The sequence below is a fragment of the Carassius auratus genome, chromosome 7 (assembly GCF_003368295.1).
Source record: "Carassius auratus strain Wakin chromosome 7, ASM336829v1, whole genome shotgun sequence".
Lineage (NCBI taxonomy): Eukaryota > Metazoa > Chordata > Actinopteri > Cypriniformes > Cyprinidae > Carassius > Carassius auratus.
Genome location: NC_039249.1, coordinates 14,105,299 through 14,129,260, shown reverse-complemented (window position 1 = coordinate 14,129,260; position 23,962 = coordinate 14,105,299). Strand labels below are relative to the sequence as shown.

At 37.0% G+C, this 23,962-nt stretch overlaps 1 protein-coding gene across 28 annotated transcripts in view; it reads left to right on the top strand.

Annotated features, from left to right (window-relative positions):
* madd (MAP-kinase activating death domain) overlaps window positions 1-23,962 on the top strand; it is a 63,111-nt gene that overhangs the window by 36,621 nt on the left and 2,528 nt on the right. For 4 of the 28 annotated variants that reach the window (XR_003292427.1, XR_003292430.1, XR_003292432.1 and 1 more), the window contains 20 exons: window positions 455-484; window positions 4,029-4,137; window positions 5,709-5,895; window positions 5,988-6,138; window positions 6,476-6,679; window positions 8,116-8,172; window positions 10,879-10,979; window positions 11,112-11,195; window positions 13,552-13,710; window positions 13,811-13,928; window positions 14,388-14,450; window positions 15,013-15,133; window positions 15,481-15,586; window positions 15,938-16,048; window positions 16,145-16,252; window positions 16,357-16,521; window positions 16,695-16,767; window positions 18,819-18,925; window positions 20,714-20,722; window positions 21,524-23,628. Coding sequence is in view for 14 of the 28 variants with exons in the window: in XM_026267514.1 (XP_026123299.1) it covers window positions 455-484; window positions 4,029-4,137; window positions 5,709-5,895; window positions 5,988-6,138; window positions 6,476-6,679; window positions 8,116-8,172; window positions 10,879-10,979; window positions 11,112-11,195; window positions 13,552-13,710; window positions 13,811-13,928; window positions 14,388-14,450; window positions 15,013-15,133; window positions 15,481-15,586; window positions 15,938-16,048; window positions 16,145-16,252; window positions 16,357-16,521; window positions 16,695-16,767; window positions 18,819-18,925; window positions 20,714-20,722; window positions 21,524-21,593; window positions 23,582-23,628 (2,180 nt within the window). In the remaining 14 variants the exon portion in view is untranslated. The remainder of the gene's footprint in view (window positions 1-454; window positions 485-4,028; window positions 4,138-5,708; window positions 5,896-5,987; window positions 6,139-6,475; window positions 6,680-8,115; window positions 8,173-10,878; window positions 10,980-11,111; window positions 11,196-13,551; window positions 13,711-13,810; window positions 13,929-14,387; window positions 14,451-15,012; window positions 15,134-15,480; window positions 15,587-15,937; window positions 16,049-16,144; window positions 16,253-16,356; window positions 16,522-16,694; window positions 16,768-18,818; window positions 18,926-20,713; window positions 20,723-21,523; window positions 23,629-23,962) is intronic. The other 24 variants (XM_026267514.1, XM_026267516.1, XR_003292436.1 and 21 more) reach the window with 18 other exon arrangements.

Below are 23,962 nucleotides of genomic sequence, written 5' to 3'. Positions count from 1 at the left end.
AATAAGTAGATGTTAATTCTACTCCAGTAACTCTGTAGTAACACTACATCTGTTTAGTACAGGCACTAGCTTTAGAAAGGCTCAACCTCAGCTGTTTAAAAGCAATATTTCTTCTTCTTAGTTTTCATTGTTCTACTTTTTCTCTTCTTCCTTTATGATTTGTTGCGTTTCTTTTAAAGAATATTTTAATTTTGATTTAACAGAGGACACAGATCAAGGTTTGTGGGAATGTTGCCTGATTTCTTTGCCCCTCCATGTCTTTTATCCAGTGTTGCTGCCCTGAAAGTGCTGAATATCTTGCCTCCTTTTTGCACTGTGAACTGATTCAGTGGAAAATAGTGGTGTAGACATATAGTCACTTTCTAAACTAGCAACCTCAGTTCTTCTATCTGTTATTGTTATTGCTGACTTTATTTTCTGTTTGTTTATGATTTTGGATGATTGTATTGCTCAGACGATGCTGATGACAGTCCCGAGAGTCCTGGTATGTTTCATATCTGTAGCCTGCCCTAATGATGAAACCAGTTGCTGTTTCTAGTAATATAGACCCTTTGAGTCCTGAGAGAATGAGAAACTCCTAACTCCTGTCCTTGATGCTTTCTTTTACACCCCTGAATCTCAACTGTAGCACCAAACAGCACTTGTCATGAACTGATAATGTGTGCTATTTCAGGGTTGGAAAAGAAAATCTTGTGGGACAGCAGTTTGGAAGAGGATATATCTGTGCTCACATATATCCACTATGCCTTTCCTCCTCCTATTCTGTGATTGTTAGTAATGAACATAATAATGGTGGCACCTTAATAGACGACAGCCAGTTTGTGGTTGCATTTCAAAACCTTTTTCTTTCTATACTGAAAGGATGTTTCCATAGGAATGGAATGAGATGATTTTTGACTGCCCTTTGTGTTGTGTGCGGTGTGTTTTTCCTTTATTTGTGTGTCATCTCAGTTGGAGACAGATTTGAGGTCTGTTCCAATTCAATTCCACCTGAAAGATAACAAAACCACGCTGGGAGAAGTGCAGCCTCTCGGTTCATTTCAAGCTCTGATCAGCTTCAGAACTGAAATGTGGTTTCTGCTACACTTGGTCGATGGGTTTCCACCAAAGTCTCGATGAAGGAGACTTTGAAGTCTGGTGGTTGTGTAGGTGTTTTAAAATAAATCAATGATATGTCAAGGATTGTAGCTTACATGAACAGATAGTGTGGCGCTTTAAGCAGAGCAGTAGTATTGCTGCTTTTAAAGCTGGGTACAGGAGAAAAGCAATAGAGCACTCCAGGACACGAAAGCACACTGCATTTCAGCATTCCATGATTAATTTTTTTCTTTTAATGATCAGTAAACACACACACACAAACACCCTTGTGTTGTCTTTATCGACCAGACAGTCCTTCCAGTAGTTTTACTCTGTCAGTTTGCCCCCTTTGCTATATCCTAAAAGTAAATTTTTGCACATATTTTTCAAACAGTATCAAAACTCACAGGAAATACAAATATGATTAACAATATAAAGCAAATAATTATGCCTATCCTTATTTTAAAAACTCACACTGAGCAGAATGAATCTGGTTTTTATGTCATGTTGAATGTGATCATTCCTTTAAAGTTGAAACGGAAGGAACAGCATCTGGACTGTACATCCCAATATAATGGATTATTGGGGAAAAAAATACAAATAAAATGGGGACTTTGTTCTGTTCATTGATTGTTAGTTGGATTTTAATAATGCAACTTGCAATTGATTTTGTTATGTTTAATTGGACTAAATGATTAGAGAAGTATTGCTTGGCCACCTAAAAAAACATGATTTATGAGTTATGACATTTGATTAAAAAAATAAAATAATTGAAAAATTAAACATGCACAGATTAATTGTTTACATTATAATGTATAACATGCATTTACCAAATAGTGACATTTTTTATTTCATGGCAACTTTAAAAATAAAAATATTTAAGTTCATTTATAAATTATTTTGAAAAGCACAATTTACTTATTTAGAACTGACACATTGTTTAAATAATATTTCTGCTCATTATATGCCATGGTGTTTTTTTTTTTCTTCTCTCTTTATGAATGGAGTTGGAATGGAGTGTGAAATGCTTATATTTTTCTGATTTCAGTCTTTCTCTCTCTTTTTCATATTCCATGCTCTCTGCTGGTTTTCTCTGTTGTATATGTACATGTGTCCGGTGCTTGTGGTTGTGGGTTGATGTTTGGACTGGTTCTGTCTGGGCCGGTGTTGTTCTCTGTCCCCTCTTTGACCCCTGCACTAATTCTGGCTTCTGTGTCCAGTATTTGGGCTAAATTCTCTAATGGAGATTGTAACAGAGATCGGCCCGGGGAGTGGAGAAGGTGGGTTCTGCCCTTTGCTGCGTGAGCTGCATGCTTCTCCAAAGCCAGTCAGCTACATCTCCCAGCATCCTGTTCCACCATTGCTTCCTCATTCCTAATGTCAGATGTCAGTCACTGTCAAGTGTGTGTTTGACTCTTTTGTTTCACATGGCATCTGTTCTGTTGATGGACTAGACCTGTAATCTAAAAAGAAAAAGAACTTGTGCTGTGTTATATAGAAAGTCTGGGTTTGGATTATGGATTATCCTAAAAATTAGATGAAGTTGGGTGAGAGAATGTCCAGAATGTGCAGATCTATGCAGAAAGTGGCTTTGAAAATAAATGTGTTGATTTTGCGGGGAAAAAAGGGGCAATTACTCAGTAATTATCACAAAATAAACAGACTCAGGGTTATTGAAGATTGTTCTGAACAACAATTGTGTCCTGATCATCCCGTCTTTTTGTTCCCATATTGACCTTCTGACTATACATTATAGTTTGAGGATAGTAAGATTTGTTGTATTGGTAACAAAGGCTGCATTTATTTGATAAAATTAAATATAGTAAATACAGTAATGTTCAAATTTAAATGAACTGTTTTCTATTTTAATATATTTTAAAATGTAGTTTATTATCAATTCTCAGCTGTCGTTGTTCCAGTTTTCAGGCCCTGAGTCTTCAGAAATTATCCTAATATGCTGACTTGGTGCTCAAGATACATTACTTATTATTATCACTGTTGAAATCTGTTGCACTGGTAAATATTTATATATTATATATATGATTTTTTTATATTTTCATCATAAGGCGTGTAAGTCTTGTCTGAAAATATTCCCTGGCCAAATCTTACGTGCAATCTAAGCACACAGTGTGAAATATGTGTGAAGATGTCCATCTGTTAATGACCTTGTATGCAGCACAAACCATCCATGCACAAGTAAATGTTCAGATGAATGCACAGAGGCTGTATAGACACACACTGTGTGTTAGTGTGCTGTTGCCTTACACTCACAGCTAAGTGTGTGGAGTATGATCATCTGAACCGATAGGGCATTTTTCATTCTTTTTTTGTGTTTCTTGTTGCCATCAAGTCTGTTTCTCACTCGTCCAATCTTCCACTGATCTTTCTCACTCTGTTCTCTGCCTGTGTGTGTGTGTGTGTGTGTGTGTGTGTGTGTGTGTGCGCTCCAACCAGCATCATTGCTCCCGTAGCTGTCCTTACCGCTCCAGTCCTTCAGTCGCACCTCTAACTGTCAGCGTTAGCATCATTAGTCATGTAAAACTCCCTAACTGCAGTGTCCAAAAAACTGAGGTGCAAAGGAATATTAGCAAGTTGCTTTAGTGTGTATTTAAGTCTATTAAAAGCTGTATGTGTGTTGCCCTTTACTTCTATTAAATCTGTCCCATTACCAGACACGGGGTTAAAACATCTGTGTAGAGGTCTAAGACTGCACTGTGTTTTAATGCTGTCGTCTTTGTGTTTCTGCTGTGGTGTTTATTTGATGTGTGTTTTCAAGTGGATTGTTTACTAACGAATTTAAAAGAAATTCATGCTTTATTTGTGAGTGTTTATGCAGGGGTTGTGTGGAGGTGGATAGGTTGGTGTTAACACATGGAAGCAGGTTTCATGTGACACACATTCGTACATATAAGTTCTATATCCAGTCTGACGAAGTGTATGGTCTGTTGTAGGTTCTCGAGCCCCCAGAGCTCTGGTAGATCAGAAACCCTCTGTCATTAAGCACAGTCCCACCGTCAAAAGAGAGTCTCCATCTCCTCAGGGCAGATCCAACAACACCAGGTACTGCAATGACCCTCATATTTATTCATTTATGTGTCTTTATCTGAAGGAAGGATCTTACAAATTAGAAAAATACAAGTAGATGTGATTACTCCAAGCAAGAAAACACTATCTTGCATATATCAAAAGAGTAAAATAGTTTCCACCCCCTTGTGCTTTTAAAATAATAGAATATATACGTATATGCCCCCTTCCGTTTTTTTTCTTCCATATTTGCATATTTTTTGCAATTACATTTTCACATAGGACCAGGCAGGTTTGGACAGCTTTTTTCCCTTAATAAATAAAATCATTATTTATTTGGGTTATCTTTGTGTAATATAAAAATTAGTTTGATGATCTGAATCATTTAAGAGTGACAAACCTGCAAAAAAAGAAAAAACAAATGAAGGGGGTAGAAACATTTTTTACAGCATTGTATATGTGTGTCAGTGATGCGCGGTCACCCGCAGTCACTAGTCATCAAAAAATATTTTTAATGATATTCGGGTCACGGTCGGTCGGGTCGTTTGAAATAAAAATGCCAATTAAACCTTTGTAATTTATATAGTACTAGACACAATTTTGAAATACATAGGCCTTCACTTTATTGGCTGAATAACTGGCGCGAAGATGACGCATGAGCTCAGTCTGCATGTAGAGATGGAGGAAGCAAGAGAAAAGGTGAAGACTGGGGAGCAACGGCACGATCACTTGCATTGCATGTGCAATTGCAGTTGCATTGCTCTCACGAGCTCTGATCAGAACAAACCCGAACCTCACTGTCTGCTGAACTGGCAGAAACATCAAAATAGACATAGCCAGACTAGACTATTTTAGTACAGATTATGAGCTTACTGACGATTTTTTATCATTCTTGACAAAATTAGAATATATTAAGGTATTTCATATTATTATTTTTTTTTTTTGCCTAGTTCCTACGTCTATGGCCCAAGGACGCTACGATGAGCATTTACTACTTGTAAAAAATGCGGGTCAAGAAGCGGGTCGGGTACAATATTTTCTTTTTCCTTTTTTGCGGTCCGAGTTGCGGGTGGGTTAGTTGAAAACGTCGGTCGGGTGCGGGTTGTTTATACATTGACCCGCGCATCACTGATATATAACAATATTTAGAAATACACTGTTCATCTATAATCATTGTATATACATGGTCCTATGTAAATTTTATTTTAAAATGTATTTTATTCTTGTGATGACGTTAGAATGATCCTTCAGAAATCCTGTATGTATGCTGATTTTATGCTCAAGAAGCATTTCTCATTATTAATGTTTAATGTCCAGAGGATTTTTTGATTAATAGAAAGTTCAAAAGAACAGAATTTTTTATATTTATTAATATAATGCAAATAAAAGAAAGCTTACTGACTGTCCTGACTGATAGTGTTAAAAATAAAAACCTATAGTTAAAAATATACCATTAATTAATAACCTCAGAACAACAAAATAGTTGGGATTTAAAATGTTATTTTATTTTCTAACCGTCTTCTGTACTTCTGTTGTGCTCTGTTGAGGGCCTATGAAGTGAATATGTAGCTCTTCCTCGGTTAAACCTGGTCTTTTTTTCTGTGCAGTGAGAACCAGCAGTTTCTCAAGGAGGTGGTCCAGAGCGTGCACGATGGGCAGGGGGTGGGCTGGCTCAACATGAAGAAAGTACGGCGCCTGCTGGAGAACGAACAGCTCAGAGTCTTTGTGCTCAGCAAACTCAACCGGTCGGTCCAATCAGAAGAGGATGCTCAGCAGGAAGTCATAAGAGATGTGGTGAGTTAGAAGTGACGTGCTGAACCGAAGCAAGGCTCCAATATTTGACTTCTGTTTTATTGATTATGTGGTTTGTGTGCCTGTATATAAAGGAGATAAACAGGAAGGTGTACAAAGGCATGTTGGACCTATTGAAGTGCACAGTGTCCAGTTTGGAGCACTCATACACTAATGCTGGCCTGGGAGGCATGGCCAGTGTCTTCAGTCTGCTAGAGATAGCACGCACCCACTACCAAACCAAAGGTAATTCTCATTCAAATGTCCCAATTAAATGTTTAGGTGAATATTTAGCAACAAACGTGGTTTCTGCATGCATTCAGAGCAATAGACATGTACCAACACAAATAGTTTTTGCTTTCGAGAGTCTTGTTCCTCTTCACAGCCGTGTCCATGTTGGTGTCAGTAACTTTTACAAATCCTTGGGTTTCAGCCTTCCTTTTCGTACCTTTTTAGAAAAGAATCACCTGTAGCATGTCTTCAGATTTAACTTCTACCCTTTGTTTCTCCATGTGTCTTTGCTATTTCCTCTTCTTCCTTTTTCCTGTGCTCTGTTTCCTTGGTGCCCACTTGCGGCTCACAGACCCAGAGAAGCGGAAACGGAGCCCCACGGAGGGGGTTAGCAGCCCGGGCAGTAAGGAGAGCCCATCGGGTCGAATGGAGAACGCCAGGGCAGCTGGTGTGCTCCTGGTACCCCGTATCCAATTGCCACCACCCTCCTCTGGAAAATCTTCACAGCATTTTGATACCCGGAGTCTGAACGAGGAGAATTTTATTGCTTCCATTGGTGTGTAAACCGTAGACCCCATTGCATGCCCCCCTTCAAACTGCTTGTTACGTTCCTTGAACTCCCTAGGGGCAACGTGTCCCTTCGGGCTGCATCCTTTATTTCATTAACTGTCTACACAAACTTTCTGCCTGAAGTTAAGAACTAAGTTGGCTGAAGAGTTCCTATACCCAAAATTGAAAATTCTACCATCATTTTCTCACCCTCATGTTGTTTCAAACCTGTATGACTTTCTTTCCTCTGTGGAAAACAAACAAAAAAAGTTGTTTTGAAGGTCATTGGGGTCTAAAACATCACGAGACCCTTCATTCATGGACAGAAAAAACTTTTGTGTTCCAGACAATAAGTAAAGTCATACAGGTTTGGAGCGGCATGAGGCTGAGAAAATGACAGAAATTACTTTTTTTGGGTGAACTGTTAGTTTAAACGTTGTAGTTTTCCTTCCAAAAACAGTTGTCAAATTCTCCAGTTCAGTAACTTTTGGAGCCAGCTAAATTTTAAGGTGGCATTGGTTTGTGTAGACATATTAGTGGAATATTGTGATGGATATGAACCCAATTTATGTAGACTTCTGGAATGTTCAGCGTGTTTTTTCAAATCCTGTATGCCAGTCCCAACTCCCCTTAAATCCATTGGATGCATGTTAGTGAAAGAGCTGCTAAGAGTGAAAAAGTGGGACGGTGAAGGTCTTGGACTGTACCACTACTCTCTTTAAAAGGGTCCTGAGCTGTTGCCTCCCCTGTTAACAGTCCTATGATGAGCCCTAAAGCTAACCACTGATGTCTGGCTTGTGGATTTTTAGGCCCAGGCCTCTGATTGGTGGTCATATCTGGGTCTGTGTACAGGGGACCGTTCAACCTCTCCAAAGCCCAACCCTCATAACTTTGCCTTGTCTGTCATTGGTAATAATGCACCTGCAATTCTACGGAATGTACCCCTGCTTTTGCAACACCTCATTTCATCCAACAGCTGTGAGGCTGATTTGTCGTCCTCATTTCACGCCTTGTACATCTCCACCCTCGCCTTGGAGAGCCATTGCCCATTATGGATGACAAGAATGGGGAAAGAAAACCAAGGCATGAGGCTGATTTTGTGAAATCTATCATTTTGGCTCTTCAGGAACAGGGTCGCAGAGCTTAGGATGTTTTGTAATGGGACCTCATTAGCTATAAATGATTGGATGGTTTTACATGACGTGTCAGATCTATCATTTAGCTTGCATATGGTTGTGTGATCATTGCAAAACATCCTTGTTTTGGAAAATTACAATTTGCACCTGTTCAGTTTTATTTATTGATTTTTTTTATTATTATTTTTCTCTCTCTCTTAAAAAAAAAAAAAAAAGAAAAAAGCTCATCCTCCATATCTGACAATTCAACCAGCTCTCTGATTCTCTCTCTGTCTTTCTCTCCTTGCTTGCATTGCATCTTGGGTAGAATTGTGGAGCAAGCACCAGGATAACAGAAAGCAAAAAGCTTTGGAAAAAGAACAGAGTAAGATCACTTCCCTAAGCACCCAATTAGACTTTACTTTGCAAACAGAGACTTTCTATCTGCACCAGTCCTCTTCCCTTAAACCCTTTCGGTAACACTTTCTATGAAGCCCGTATTTATAATACATTATAAGGGTATTCTTAAGGCATTATAATGAATGCATTATAAAAAAACTTATAATATTTTGTATCATCTAGTGAATATTCATAAGAACAGTTTTAATATATTATAATATTTACTTATTTGTGGTTATAGCTTTTAAGAGTATGATGATTTATAACACAATAAACATGTTGCATCAACTTTTACAATGTATTATATTTCTCATAGTTATAAAGTATTATAAGTCTCATATCTTACCATTTTTCCGATGCTACTTTACTTAAAGCAGTCAAAGTCCACTTATAAATAGTAATAATATTAATAATAATAAAAAATTATCTCAAACAGCCATAAGATCAAATATCAAATCAGATGAATGTGTAATATGACACATTTGCTTTGAACTATTTTTATTGTAATATCAGTTTATTATTTGTATTATTTTGATAGTACCCTTTAGACAGCTGTTGATGAGTAACTCTGCAACCACATGTCAACTAGCAGTCATTGGAGTATTAGTATTTCTGCTGCTGTAAATATATGCTAACACTTTATTGTGATGGTCAACCAACAGATAAACTGAATATAAGTGTCTTTGCAAGTATGTCAACTTATTCTAGCATACTAGATTCTACCATTCTTGAGAATACTAATACTCTAATGAGAGGTAGTTGGTATGTAGTTGCAAAGTCACTTATAGTCGATTGATTAAGGGGACAATCAAAATAAAATGTAACCATATAAAACATTTTGTTTTTTTCAGTTGGAGTATTAAGCTCACAGCAATTAATTAACATTAGCTCCACAGGAAAGACTCAAATAACACTCAACATCTAATCACTCACAAGCTGTAGTAAGATACTGTGCAGATCTTAAACATTGTCAAGATATAATACAGTCCATTATAGTGTAAATGAAGTAGATATAATATGTTGTTTATTGTGTTATAAATAATCATACTTAAACTTATAACCGGAAATAAATGTTATGTATTATTATTGTTGTTATGATTATTCATGAGTTGATATAACATATTATAATGTTTTATAATGTATTATGCATTTATTATAATGCCTTAAGGATACCCTTATAATGTATTATAAATACAGGCTTCATAGAAAGTGTTACCCCACTTTCTAATGTGAGGAGAAGCAGATTTGGCCCCCAAATATTCAACTACGTTTCAGAAAGCCCATTTAGACATGTGGGCCAAACATTATTCCAATGATTAATTTGCATTTATTTATAAAGAGCAAGGTATATAGATTCAAACTAAAAAAAAAATGCAATCCAATCCATTTAAATCACATTGAAATGAAATCAGTATTTGGGCCAGTATATTTCTAAGTGTGCAAATCTGACTCTTGACTAGGGATGTGCATTTTGGTAATTTTGACAGCTTGAGTACTTGACACATATTAGCTTGGGCTACTTGAGAACTCTGGGTGGGCAATGAGCAGAATGTCAGAAGGCCTTCTATTGCCATTGTATCACATCATTGTTTTTTAAGCGTCTCACACCATGAGCACAGTGTTTTTTATGATTTGTCATAGTAATATTGTTTTTGTCTAGTTTAGCTCTTTTTTTTAAAAACACGTGTTTCAGTGTATACACACTACATGTGGACTGAAAGTCAGCCTCCATGCGTAGGTGGCATCCAATCATGGCAATCAGACAACAAGGGATTGTACTGTATAACCAATCACAAAATTGTTCATTATTAACCAATGCTGTCTCTTTGTAGTACTCTGGTACTAATGCCCATCCCTGCTCTAGACTGGTTTGCTCTGTTTTTAACTTGGCAACTTTTCTTATAAGCATTCACCACGATGAAATAGATTTATCTACATTTCTATCTACGACTTTCTACATTTATAAAATTTTTCTTTGCTGTCAGGTCATGTAAATAAATGTACATTTGAAGCACAGTTCTCTTTACAGTTAAGTCTCAAGGACTGAACACAGGCATGTGTTGTATTTGGTTTTCCACCTCCTTTTAATTAATGATCTTACTTTTTATGCAAGTATGAAATATGAGATAAACTACATTATCTCACATTTCAGTAACCTGTTTCAGTTGAGTATTGAAAGAAAATGTTTTTACAGAAGATTTGGAATGCAGCTTTGGAATTTTTTGTTTTGTTTTATTATTATTTATTGTATTTGTTCATGATGCATCATACAGTACAGCATAATCAATTTTAACCAAGCTGGGGTTTGCCATTGCAATATCAGGTTCTTCATTTAAGAAGCAGTGAGTGCGCTAGTTGTAGCTGAAGCTTCCTCCTGTCTGATTGATTGTCTGTGTTTGCCTGCATGTGTGACTGCTTCTGTCTGTGTGTCTGGGATATCTTGCGCTACTTTCTTCTGATCTGCTTCTGTGAGTTTCCCCAATATGACCGCAAGCATTATTTGTTACTCTCTGCCTGACCCTTGTAGTCTAATGAGTGGCAGCCGGCTGAATGGCATTATTCTCCTCGGTGAAATCGATAACTGTCCCTCTCCAGAACAGAGATGGCTTCAGCTCGCTGTTAGTCATGTGATGTCCCAGAATGCTGTGCAGAGTATTAATGGATGGAAGAGCTGATCATGTGTTTTCTACAGGGGCTGATGGAGCAAAACAGCGTCTGGAAGGTGGAGACACTGAGGAAAAGAAATCACAGATCAGTGCTGACAGTGGCCTCAGTGTAACGTCTGGCTCACAGGCGGGTTTTAACCTAATACCATGATATAAATCTTAAAACTTTGACTATTTTATTTAAAAATGGATGAATGCATGTAAAAATACCTGTACGTATTGTTGTCCATATTGTTCTTCTTGCTTGTCCCTTCTGCAGAAGAGTGATACAGAGTCCGTGGCAAGCTCCGAGCCTCCTGCTCTGACGAGAAGCACCAGCCAGGACTCTGAGGCCAGCACAGTGGTAGGACACGGCCATTACAGAGACACTGCCATCCTTTCCCTAAAATACCATCCAGATCATATGTAGTTCCCACACACAGTCTTGTTTCACAGTTTTTACAGCCTTTATTTATTACTATCTTGTATCATAGACAAGTTTGTTACTTTCTGTTTATATTTATGGATAGTTCACTCAAATTATTTCATGATTTACTTTACCCCCTTTTCCTTTCAAACTTTCATAATTTTCTCTCTTCTATAGACCACAAAATTAGATTTTAGGGAGAATGGTCTCACTGACCATAACAGTAGTCCATACGACTCATATGCAATATTACAAGAGTTCTGAATCTTATATCTAATATCCTGTGAATGAATGATTTAGGAATTTAGGATCCAGTCTGTCCACAAAAGACAGCCCAAGCTTGAAGCTTTTATTCATTTGAGTCACTTTCGATTTATACGCTACCGTTCAAAGGTTTTGGGGTGTTCAATACCATTCAATAACTCTGGATTTGTTTGTTTTTTGTAAATGAAATTAATACTTTTATTCAAAAAGGATGCATTTAATTAGTCTACAATTAAAGTAAATACATGTATAAGTTACTTACGGTTTCAGTTTCAAATATGTGCTGTTCTTTTGAACTTTATTTTCATCAAAGAATAATAATAAGAAATGTTTCTTAAGCTCCCAGTCAGCATATTAGAATGATTTCTGAACACTGAAGACTCGAGTTATGATGCTGAAAATTCAGTTGTCCCTTCACAGCAATAAACTACATTTTAAAATATATTAAATTAGAAATCTGTTTTTTTTAATTGCTGTTATTAGGGCTGGGCATCTATTCAAATGTCTCTATTAGATTCAATTTTGATTCATAAGCTCTAGATTCAATTTGATTCTCAATTTTTTTGTATTTATTATTATATTCAGTGACTATATTTTTCATGCAAATGCTATTGATATTTCCAAAAAATTAACAGTAAACATTTATAAAAAATGGTGAATTTATAAAAGACATTAAGTGCCACAGGCCTGCATTTTAAACCTTTGTGTGTGTGTGTGTGTGTTGGTTTTTTAAACAATAATTGGGCCCTATAAAATGTTCTTATTAATTTTTCTTTATTTAAATAAATTATTATATTAACAAATCTTTATTTTTAAAGGAATTACCACATTTGTTTTTGTTTTAATTTTATCAGTAAACCTCTGTTGTGCAGCACTTAACATTCTTATACATTTTTCTGGTGATCAGATGAAGACATAAAACTATTTAATTTATCCTAATGTTTTTTGTTTGTTTGATTAGGATAAATTAAATAGTTTTATGCCTTCATCTGATCACCAGACAATTGATAAGAATGTTAAGTGCTGCACAACAGAGGTTTACTGATAAAATTAAAACGAACACAAATGTGGTAATTCCTTTAAAAATAAAGATTTATTAATATTTATTATTATTAGTAGTAGTAGCTTTGTTGTTATATTGAATCTTAAGACTGCTACTGTAAATAGTAATATATTTTTGACAGTTTCTTCACGTTAAACCAAACGTTTATTTTGATGGGTTTCAATGATGAACTTGCAGCTGCTGTGCATGTGATATGATGGTTGTTTTGTCAGGTTAAACGGTAAAATGCTAATGAAGGGACTTGTGTATTCATATCGTCATAGTGAGACGGCAGAGGCTGAAAACACCTGAGCGTAGTCCACGCTTGTGTAGACAAAACTGTGCGTTGCACCATTCGCCATTCATTCATTACGGAAATGATGGTGCCTTTACGCGTGATATCAAATTCTTTCACAGATTTTAGTATTACTATAGAACTTTACTTGAGCATTGCAAATCACACATATTGCTTTGTTGTTGGTTTTTGTCAGCAGTATCTCTGCCATGATAAGCACTGAATGAGTGAGTGACAGGCTTTCTGTTGTGACATTGTGCAAGGTAAATAAGAAGGTAACATCTAGTGGAGAAGACTAATGAAAAGATTCACATTAATCAGATCTTCTTTTAAATGTTTGCTGAAACATATATCGGAAAAGATCGATTCGTGGCTTTTGAGAATCAATATCGAATCGATATTAATCGAAAAATAGATTTTTTTGCCCAGCCCTAGCTGTTATTATTATATTTTGATCAAATACTTGCAGCTTTGAGTAGCAGTCTTTTCTCAAGATCATTAAAAATGTCTTTAACAATTCAAACTTTGGTATAAAACAATCTGCTTATTGTCGTCTTGCAGAAAATCTCAGTTCATGCATATTTTAAACAACATTTAGATTTTTCATTTTTATAAGGGATTATCCCATTAAGTAGCTGCATAATTCTTCTTGTTTGCCGTCCTGTTGCTGACCTCTGACCTTGGATCTGTAGGTGAGTAACAGCTCAGGTGAGACGCTGGGTGCGGACAGTGACCTGAGCAGCACTGCTGGAGACGGCCTGACAGGAAGACATGCTCAACATCTCAACCTGTCCCGGGGCACACTGTCTGACAGCGAGATTGAGACCAACCCTGCGACCAGCTCTGTGTTTGTGAGGATCTCTTTGTTTTAGTCCTCCTCTTCACTGCATCCAATCAAATGAAGGATAATAAAATAATGAATATGGACAATTGTCAATGTCACACATATAGGGCAAGACTCATAAGCTGAAGCCAGGAGTGAAGGAGCCTCTTGGTGTTAATAAGGGAGCACCAGCTCCGCCCCTCGAGGATGTTAGCATGAGGATCTATCTGTGTGAGGGGCTGCTGGGTAAGAGTCGATCCGCTTCCTTAATCCATGCAACATTCCTTTCCCTCCATGCCTTTTGTTTCCTTTTTTCTTCTCTTCTTTCATGTCCGTTCTCACGGCTTTAGTAATCAACTTTGGCATATTTTTTAAGGTCTGTGTTCATTAAAATGATGAGGTATTTCCAAAGGTTTTCCATAACCTCAGTGTTTTCAAGTTGTAATAACATGTCTGCGGCTCAGAACAATGTTTTCAGCAGTTTGTTCTGTAAACTCTGCTAATATTCTGATCATTAGAGAAGTGTTGTGTTAATTTGCTGTCCTCATTTATAACCAGTGTGTTGTGATTTTTTTGGTTTGCAAATCTCTGACAGCACACAGCTTTGCTTCTAACACTAACACATTCTTTGACTTTTGCTCTGCGGCCACCACCTTTTCCCTCTCTCTCCTTTTTCTTTGTCTTCTTCCGCTTAATGCCACGAAGGGCGAGATAAAAGCTCAGTTTGGGACCAACTGGAGGATGCCGCCATGGAGACCTTTTCTCTGAGTATGCCTGAACTCTGACCTTTGGGATGTGTGTATTTTGGGATTGTGAAGTTGTAGTATTAGACACTACATGCATTCCCTCACATCCATACAAAGTACTGTATGGAGCATGTAGGGTGTTTTTTGTGTGTGTGTGTGTGTTCTTCCAAGAAATGAAATATATTTGAATGTATTGGTGTGTGCATGGTAATGTTTGCATGAAGGGAGAATTAAAATACCCAAGCCAGACAGATCAGATAAGCCAACATTATTTTGTAATTAAATGTGTTTGTGTGATAAAAGCTGCCTGAGAGAATGGGAATGCTGAAACAAAAAGCAGATGTATGGAGGCGTGTGTTACCTCTGTGTTAAAATTAATTTCATGAGATTTGATGGCGAGCTCTATTTATTACAGCATGCTGCGCAGTTGCTTTGGGTGCTTGACGTCTCTTTCTGTTAATGTTTTATTTGAATACATATCTTGAACATCTTACATTTACAATAAATAGTGTTTTATGCTGGCGTGTTATGTTGAAATCCTGTTTTACTCGAGTTAAGAGTGAAAATGTGTGTGTATGCGTTAGGTAAGGAGCGTTCTACTCTGTGGGATCAGATGCAGTTCTGGGAGGATGCCTTCCTGGACGCCGTTATGTTGGAAAGGGAAGGAATGGGGATGGATCAGGGACCACAAGAAATGATTGACAGGTTAGTATGTTATATAAGTGCCTACATTAGTGTTCACACCGAATCGAAATGGAAAAACATCTGCATAACTAGTCCAGTATGAGTCTCTTTCATTCATAATCCTCTGTTTTCAACAGTTTACATACTTTACTGATGGCAGAATGCATATTGGTTGTTCACATGCTTTTGTACAAATTACACCCATCCGACCGTGCTGAAATGCTTTCACATGTTCTGCTCCAGAAGAATGACAGCATTTTGGAATGGTTTAAGCTAGAAGCTATTTAGTTATGCTAGGATTCAGATGTAAACTGTGCTGTTTTGTTTGGATGATGTTGTACAAATACGACTGTGCTGTGGTCTCTCAGGTATCTGTCTCTGGCAGAGCATGACCGCAAGAGACTGGAGGACGACGAGGACAGACTACTGGCCACTCTTCTGCATAACATGATCGCTTACATGCTTATGATAAAGGTATACGCATATCGGTTTAAGTGAATATGGAGATTTTTAAAGTGTACGGTTCAGTTGTGACATATATTCAGCCATTCAGTGTTACCAAATAATTACATTCAAATACAGGAATAGTTTGGGGTCAGTTATTCATTCTTCTTTTTTTAAGAAATCTGTACTTTTATTTGGCAAGAATGCATTAATTAGATCAAAAGTGACAGTAAAGACATTTATAATGTTACAAAGGATTTATGGCTCAAATAACTTCTATAGAAATGTCTGTTCGTTAAAGACTACTGGGAAAAAAGTACTACTGTACGGCTTCTGCAAAAATATGAACTTACATTAAAATTAACTCTTGCTGTTGTCTAGGTCAATAAAAATGACATCAGGAAGAAGGTACGGCGTCTCATGGGGAAATCTCACATTGGCCTCACACACAGTCAAGAGGTCAATGAAGTCCTGGACCGCCTCGCACATTTGGTAAGAGCCGTTTAAATGAAGAGTTACAGCTGTTGGATGGAAACCAGTTGCCAGATCAGGTGATGAGTGAATGATTGACCGTTTGTTTTGTTGCAGAGTGGCCGGGAGCTTCCCATCAGGCCAAGTGGCAGCCGGCACATAAAGAAGCAGACATTCGTTGTGCATGCTGGGACTGATACAACTGGTGATATATTTTTCATGGAGGTATGAGTTTTGTGTGTCCTTTTATTCTATTTAACAAGTCTGCATGAAAACATATTGTAAATCAGCATTCACTCTTTCTTTCCTCATCCTCGTGTGTGTGATAGGTGTGTGACGACTGCATCGTATTGCGCAGTAACATCGGCACAGTCTATGAGCGCTGGTGGTATGAGAAGCTCATAAATATGACCTACTGTCCCAAGACCAAAGTGTTGTGTCTGTGGAGGAGAAACGGTCAAGAAACACAGCTTAACAAGTTCTACACCAAGAAGGTAGGACAAACATCAGTTTAAGGCTACTGTAGTGCACACACAACACATACTTCAAAATGTGACAATATCTCATTCTCAGTTCACAAATTTGATATTGTTTCAGCATAGTCAGTGGAAACTGGAATCAGTTACTGTACTTCTCTTTCTCTGTTTCTGTGTTTTTGTGTGATAAGTGTCGGGAACTGTACTACTGTGTTAAAGACAGCATGGAGCGTGCTGCCGCACGACAACAAAGCATCAAACCAGGTACATTGTGCATCTTTGTACACAACCATTCAAGAGTTTTGTGTCTTATGTTTTTTTTGGTCCCACTTTATATCGTGTCCCTAATACCTGTGTACTTACACAGTAACTAGATGTGTAAGTAATGTGTAACCTCAGTGTAAGTACCATATTTTCCGGACTATAAGTCGCACTATTTTTCATAGTTTGGCTGGTCCTGTGACTTATAGTCAGGTGCAACTTATTTATCAAAATTTATTTGACATGAACCAAGAGAAAACATTACCGTCTACAGCCGCGAGAGGACGCTCTATGCTGATTATTGCTCCTGTAGCCTACACTGAGCAGCATAGAGCGCCCTCTCGCGGCTGTAGACGGTAATGTTTTCTCTTGGTTCTAAATAAATGTGACTTATAGTCCAGTGCGACTTATATATGTTTTTGTCCTCGTCAAGACGTATTTTTGGACTGATGCGACTTACACTCAGGTGCGACTTATATTCTGAAAAATACGGTACATATTTTTGTACATAGTATCTATAGCTCTCATGTTTGTTCTACTACGCATTTGTAACAACCCACTGAATGGTATATTTAAATACAAATGTGTTACAGGACATTGGTAACAACACTTTTTGGTAATAAAAGTACAAATCTGTAACAGGACTAACAGCACTTTTTGGTAAAGAAAGTGTTACCCTCTACATTAGATTTATCATGTAATTACTCTTGATGTTACACAGCAGCAACCAATTGGTTAGGTTTACATATAAATTGTGGTTGGTGTCCAGAATGTTACACTTTATATTAAGTGGACAGTTCCTGAGGAGTTACCATGTGAGTACACTGTTATTACAGTGGTGCATCAACGCCAACTCTAGATCCAACTCCTCCCACTTAAAATATCCCTAAACCTGCCCCAATTACTCTTATACATATCGTTGTTACAAACTGTAGTTATATAATTCCTGCTACACAAGTACTTAGTGAAGTGAAACAAAGTGTTGTTACCAATGTCCTGTTACACATTTGTACTTACACAAACCATCCTGAGGATTGTTACATGTGTGTAGCTCCAGAAATATTAGATCTGTAGATACTATGTGTACTTAAACTGTGGTTACATACTACATACACATTTAATTATTATTTAAGTACACAGGGATTAGGGGCACTTAATATAAAGTGCAACCTTTTTTTTAACCTTTTTATTTATTTAGGCTCGTTCATTTGATCAAAAAATTACAGTACTGTTTTCTATTTGAATCCATTTTAAAATGTTATTTATTAACGCTGTCAAATTATTAATCACATCCAAAATAAAAGTTTTTGTTTACATAATATATGTGTGTATAATGTGTAAGTGTATTATGTATATATAAATGCAAACATATGCATGTACTGTATATATTTAAGAAACATATGTTATGTTTATATGTTCAATATATTTATATATAATACAAAATATGAGATTATAAATATATAAATATGAAAATACATGTCAATATTTTGAAAATACATGAATTATATGTATGAATATACACCGCACACATACATATTTTATGTAAACAAATTATTTTGGATGCAGATTTATTTTGGAATTGTTTGACAGCACTATAATTTATTCCTTGAAGACAAAGCTGAATTTTCTCCAGCCTTCAGTTTCACATGATCCTACAGAAATCATTCTAATATGCTGATTTGGTACTTAAGAAATATTTATTTATTATTATTATTATTATTATCACGGCTGAAAACAGTTGTGCTTCTTAATATTTTTGTGGAAACCATGAGATATTTGTTTTGGATTTTTCAAGATGTGGTTCAAAATAGAAATCTTTACAATTGCTTGTAAACAATTTGTTGTGTCCTTTCTGAATAAAAAGTATCAATTCTTACTGACCCCAAACTGTTGAACTGTAGTGCATGGGTTTTGGCAGTCATCTCAATGAAAGTGGCCCAATTTACTCCTTGTATTATTGGATATATAATATCCCGCTTCTTGTTGTTGGAATAAACAAAGTATTTATTAATGTTTTATTTCTCATTGCGATTTGCTTTTTTTCATGTGTGTAGGTCCAGAGCTGGGAGGCGAGTTTCCAGTACAGGACATGAAGACAGGGGAGGGTGGTCTCCTTCAGGTCACGCTGGAAGGCATCAACCTCAAATTTATGCACAGCCAGGTAGGAGGTGTTGCCTTTATCATAACCATGACCAAGTGCTTGCCAGATTCAACACCACCCTTCCTCTCATTCTCATCCCATCCAATCCTGTCTCTCTTTTCTGCCACTTCTCATCTGTATTCATCTCATCATCTCTCCAAGTCTCTCCTCCATCCTCTCACTCTTTCTTTCTATCTGTGCCTGACTTCCTTTGAGAATTTTTTTGGAACAACTGACAAAGTAATAAGAAACTGCCCTAAAAGGTTAAATAATTAAAGTATTAAAGTATGAAGCATTTGTTTTTTTAATATTAGACTCTAAAATAAATAAAGATGTGGAAAAAGTCTGTAAGTGTTGTTCCTGAAGAATCTTTAAGAGGAATAGCTGTTGTCTTTTTTCCGTTGTTGTTTGGCTTTATTTGCTGGATGTTTGTTTTTGGGTTGCATAATCACAAGCAGAGATTTACTTTGTCAAATGTCAGAACATGCCACCTGCTGTGTGTGTTAGTATGACGTGTTAATGGTCACGGCGCCCAGCTCTGGTCCTTACGGCTTGTGAGTGTTGGTGTGAAGTCGGTTTGTTGTGGTGTGCCAGAGGTAAGACGTAGAACCTTGTGCAAAACATATTCAGCATGTACAAAATACATTGTTGGGGAGATTGAAAAAATACATTTTGTATTAAAAACCCACTTTAAAACCACTTTTAGTGAGTTTTTTTCATTCTAATACATTTTATTAACCAACTATAAAAACATATGCTTTAAACTGGCTCTAATGGGAGACAATCAGGTAATAGTTTTTAATAATACATGTTTTATATATTCTATTTTAAGTGATTAAGACCATACGTCCGCCTTCTGCTGCAGCTAATATTGCTGTTCTGGGATTATTTAACCTGGTTATTTGTCTCTTGTTACTCTGCTGTTCATAAAACTCTAATGCGAACTGAATGTATGTCTAGAAAACAAAATCCTGGTTTCTTTTTGATTTGAAAAAAACTCCCTCAAGGAGAAAAGCAGTAGTTACGGAACACTGAAACTCTGGAAAAGACCGGACCAATTAGGAAACAATGCAAACCTTAATAAGTCATTTATTTTTATTTTATTTCCAACATAGGTCTTTTGCCTGGGTTATCTTAGGTTATAGTCTTCCACTGCCGTAAGAACTTAAAGAGATAGTTCACCCGTTTACTCACCCTCATGTCGTCCCAGTCCTGTATGACTCGCTTGCTTCTGTGGAATTTAAAAGAAGATATTTTGAGAGATGTTTGCTTTTTTGTCCCAAAAAATGGAAGTCAACTGGTCACCGAAACTGTTCCGCAGAAGAAGGAGCTGGAATGACAGGCTTGGAACTAGATGAGCTGGACAAAAAAAAAAAAAAACTAAATTAATATTGAGGACATGGATGCCTCCCTGTGGTCACTAGTCAATTACTTGAGCTTTTAAAGAGTGCTAACAAGTCAAATGTCAGCAGAAGAGCTAAGCGCTCTTGAAACTGTACAAATGGTTTATGTAGTGTAGTTGTGTGTGTCGTAATGGTTTTGGCTGTAGACTTGTGTGAGGGAGCTGGTCCTCATTGCTGGTGGAGGAGGCATGGAGGGTAATGGGGTGGGAACACATCAGGGATTCAACACTCACATAATGGAAGATATTAACAGCTAATGTACAAAGACTTTGTTCCTTCTGGATGGAATCAGCGGTTGTAGTTTAATACTGTAAGGGTGGGCTCGTAGCACCAGAGAGTGTTCTGTGCTCTTTTTGTCCAATAATAATCCAAACCGTTTCTCTCCCATGCTCTCTCCCCCTGCAAGGAGCGGAAGGTACACAACCTCTGCAGTCTTTGCTTTTTAGTGTACCATTTTCATTTACCTCTTCCTTCTTTTCCTTGTACTGTAGCTTTTCTGGCAGACGCCTGATTTTTTTGATGTCTTTTGTATTATTTTGTCTCAGTTTTTGGTTTCTTTTTGGTCTGTGTGTCTGTCTTCGTTTCTGATGATGAAATTTTCCATGGACATCTTTGCATGGGCCCTTTCAGCACGTAGGGGGATCAGTGCCATGAGTTTGTTCCCACTTTTGGTGCAAATGGTCACAGCTGCAGGGTTTATATTAGCTCTTTAGTCTTAAGTGCTTCAAAAATACATCTGTTATACAAGTCTCCAAGTGAATCAAGAACACGTCATGAGTAGTGCAGAATGAATGCAGTTCTGGACTAGTATTGTTAATACACAGTGCTTCTTTTGAAACATAGACTTTCCTAAGAGCTATGGTGTTGACTTGTTGATTAATTAAATATAATGTAAAAACGACAAAAGAAATATAGATCTGGGGGTATTTTTGACCCATAATGCTGCTCAGGTGTAGAAACTTTCACGGCTCATGGCCCATGTAATCCTGTCAACATGGAAACTTCTCTTTCTGTGCAGTCATATTTTAGTTCTGATAGCTTTCCAACAGCTTGCTTATCATGTTCTTTCTTCGTTTCTCCCTAGTTTACAGTTACTAACTGTCCAGATTGTCATCTCTTCAGAAAATACTTTTTTGTTTTGTTTTCCCACAAGTGCGTGATTGAGTTGGTAACAGTGTGTCCTGTTGTTTTTTTGTTTGTTTTTGTTTGTTTTTAGGTTTTCATAGAGCTGAGTCACATTAAAAAGTGCAATACAGTGAAAGGAGTCTTTGTCCTGGAGGAGTTTGGTAATTACCCCCATTTTGATTCTAGGCCTGTACGTGACACAGCAGTAACCCAGTCACATGAAGAGCAGATTGAGTTATCATGTTCAGTACTGTTAGATGTGGAGGTCTGTATGAGCTTTACAGTAGGAACAAAGGTTATAAATAAGACAGTAGGGTGTTGTTTTTAGCTGTTGCTCTTGTAATGCACAGTCTGTGAATGACATTATGAAACGTATCACCCCAAAATGAACCAGATCCTATCTGCCTGCAGAATCCTGTTCTCCTTGGGCCGTGGTGTATTTATTATTAATATTTTATTAATGTTAGAGTATTGACACCAGAGATTGTATATTTAAGGATGTATGCTCATTTCCTCTATTTGTACTTTGCCATCTAGAAATGCTCACTTAACATTCATCTGTAAAAACACAAATTATGTAATAGAAATATAGTAAAATATAAAATGTGATCTTTAAACAAATATGCAATTTTTTTGCAAATATGCTTTTAATTTGCATGATCATTTTTAAAAACAATTTGAAACATCTATTGAAACAATTGGTTAGATTTTTTAGATCTAAATTTTAGTTATATTTAGTCAAATATGACAGTTTTAATGTCATCTGTTTTTTGGTTATAATGTGAAAATTTCACAGTCTGTTAAAATATTGTTTTATTATTCACATATAACACTGTATTATAGAAAGCATTTAAATCAAACTTTTCCCTTTTTGTGTTTTCAGTGCATCTTCAGTTGGCAAGCTAACAGCTTTATGTAGTGTTAACTGGTTAAGAAATGCTCGGTTTATTAGCTAAAAGAAGGAGGAAAAGGAAAAGGATTCTTCTGGTGGATAAGGTCTCACACCATCAGCAGATTTGAGGAAATAATGCACAGTTCAAGTTCTTTTGTGACGAATTAACTGATCAGCTAGTTGTTTCCTTTGATGCATCTTTTGCAAAGGTTTTCATCAAGAATACTGCTTTAATGATACTTCAACTGAAATTGTCAGTCTCCAAAATAGAAGTCTTTTTTAGATTTAGATAATGAATAAAACGAGTAAAGATTTTAGAGACTGGACGTTTTTGCAGATCTGTAGAGTGAAGGGAGGTGCAGTGTATGAAGTCTCTTCTGTAGTCATAGAGTGGGCTCTAGACTGGGTTAGTGCTGTGTCTTTGTGCTTCCTTTTTGTAATCCGCCCCTCATCTTGCTGCTATGAAAACCTTCATTCTCCAGCAGGTAAAGTGCTGTCACCTTTATCCTTTCTTCTCTTTCTTAACCTCTCCTCCTCATGTCATCATCTCTCACACATCCTTTTTCACCACTAATGGCTGTCGACTGCTCATCTGCACTGCACTGCCTTGATGTCACATGTCACTTCTCCTACACTCGAGTTCATACACACTCATGCTTGTAGTAAAAGTCATACCATAAGTGATGGAAAAACCCAGCAGACCCCGGATTTCCTTACAACTTTAAAATTCAATGATATTCCCTTTGTTGCTCTCTCTCTCTCTCTCTCTCTCTGATTTCTCCATCTATCCCCCACCACTCTTCCTTTGGCTTTCTTTCTCCTCCTTGAGCCTACCTTGATTCTGTTCCTCATTGCACAAGAGTTTCTCAGTCTTGTGGGAAACGTCTACTGATGATAAATCCTGTTCAGTCATATGATCTTTATGAGTGCTGCTCTTCTGCTGCAAGATTCAGTGCTCTGTAGCTCTTTCTGAAATGTGCAGGGGTCAAATATAGATTATTAATATTCATTTGTCATGGGCCATATGTATGCCTCCCCTTCTCTCTCTCTCTCTCTCTCTCTCTCTCTCTCTCTGTCTCTCTCTCGCTCTGTCTCTCTCTCTTTCTCTCTCGCTCTGTCTCTCTCTCTCTGTCTCTCTCTCTCTGTCTCTATCATTCTTTCTTTCTCCCCGTTTCTGCCCCCTGGCCTTGAATATTGAATATTTGTTATTCCACTGCTGTTGAACTTTTATTTTGTGTCTTGCACTGGGATTTGCAGTTCCTGAAACTAAAGAAGTGGTGATCCATAAGTACAAGACTCCTATGGTAAGATTTCAGTATTCATAAAGTACTACACAGTAGAGCTGGGTATCAATACAGATTTTCCTTATTTTTGCTTATAGCTGAATTGAATTTATGATCGTAATTTGTTTATCTGAACTAAACAAATGCTGAACTGACTTGAGCTAAATTGTTGTCTTTTAGAGCTGCTTTACAGCAGAATCTGAATTGTTGCCATAGTTGAGTTTGCATAATTGATTTTCCTGTTTATCACTATAAAGCTGCTTTGATTCAATCTCTATTGTATAGAGCATTGACTTGATTTTTACTATGCTAATCCAGCTTTATGTTTTTGATTAAAAAGTAGGGAAGCACCGAT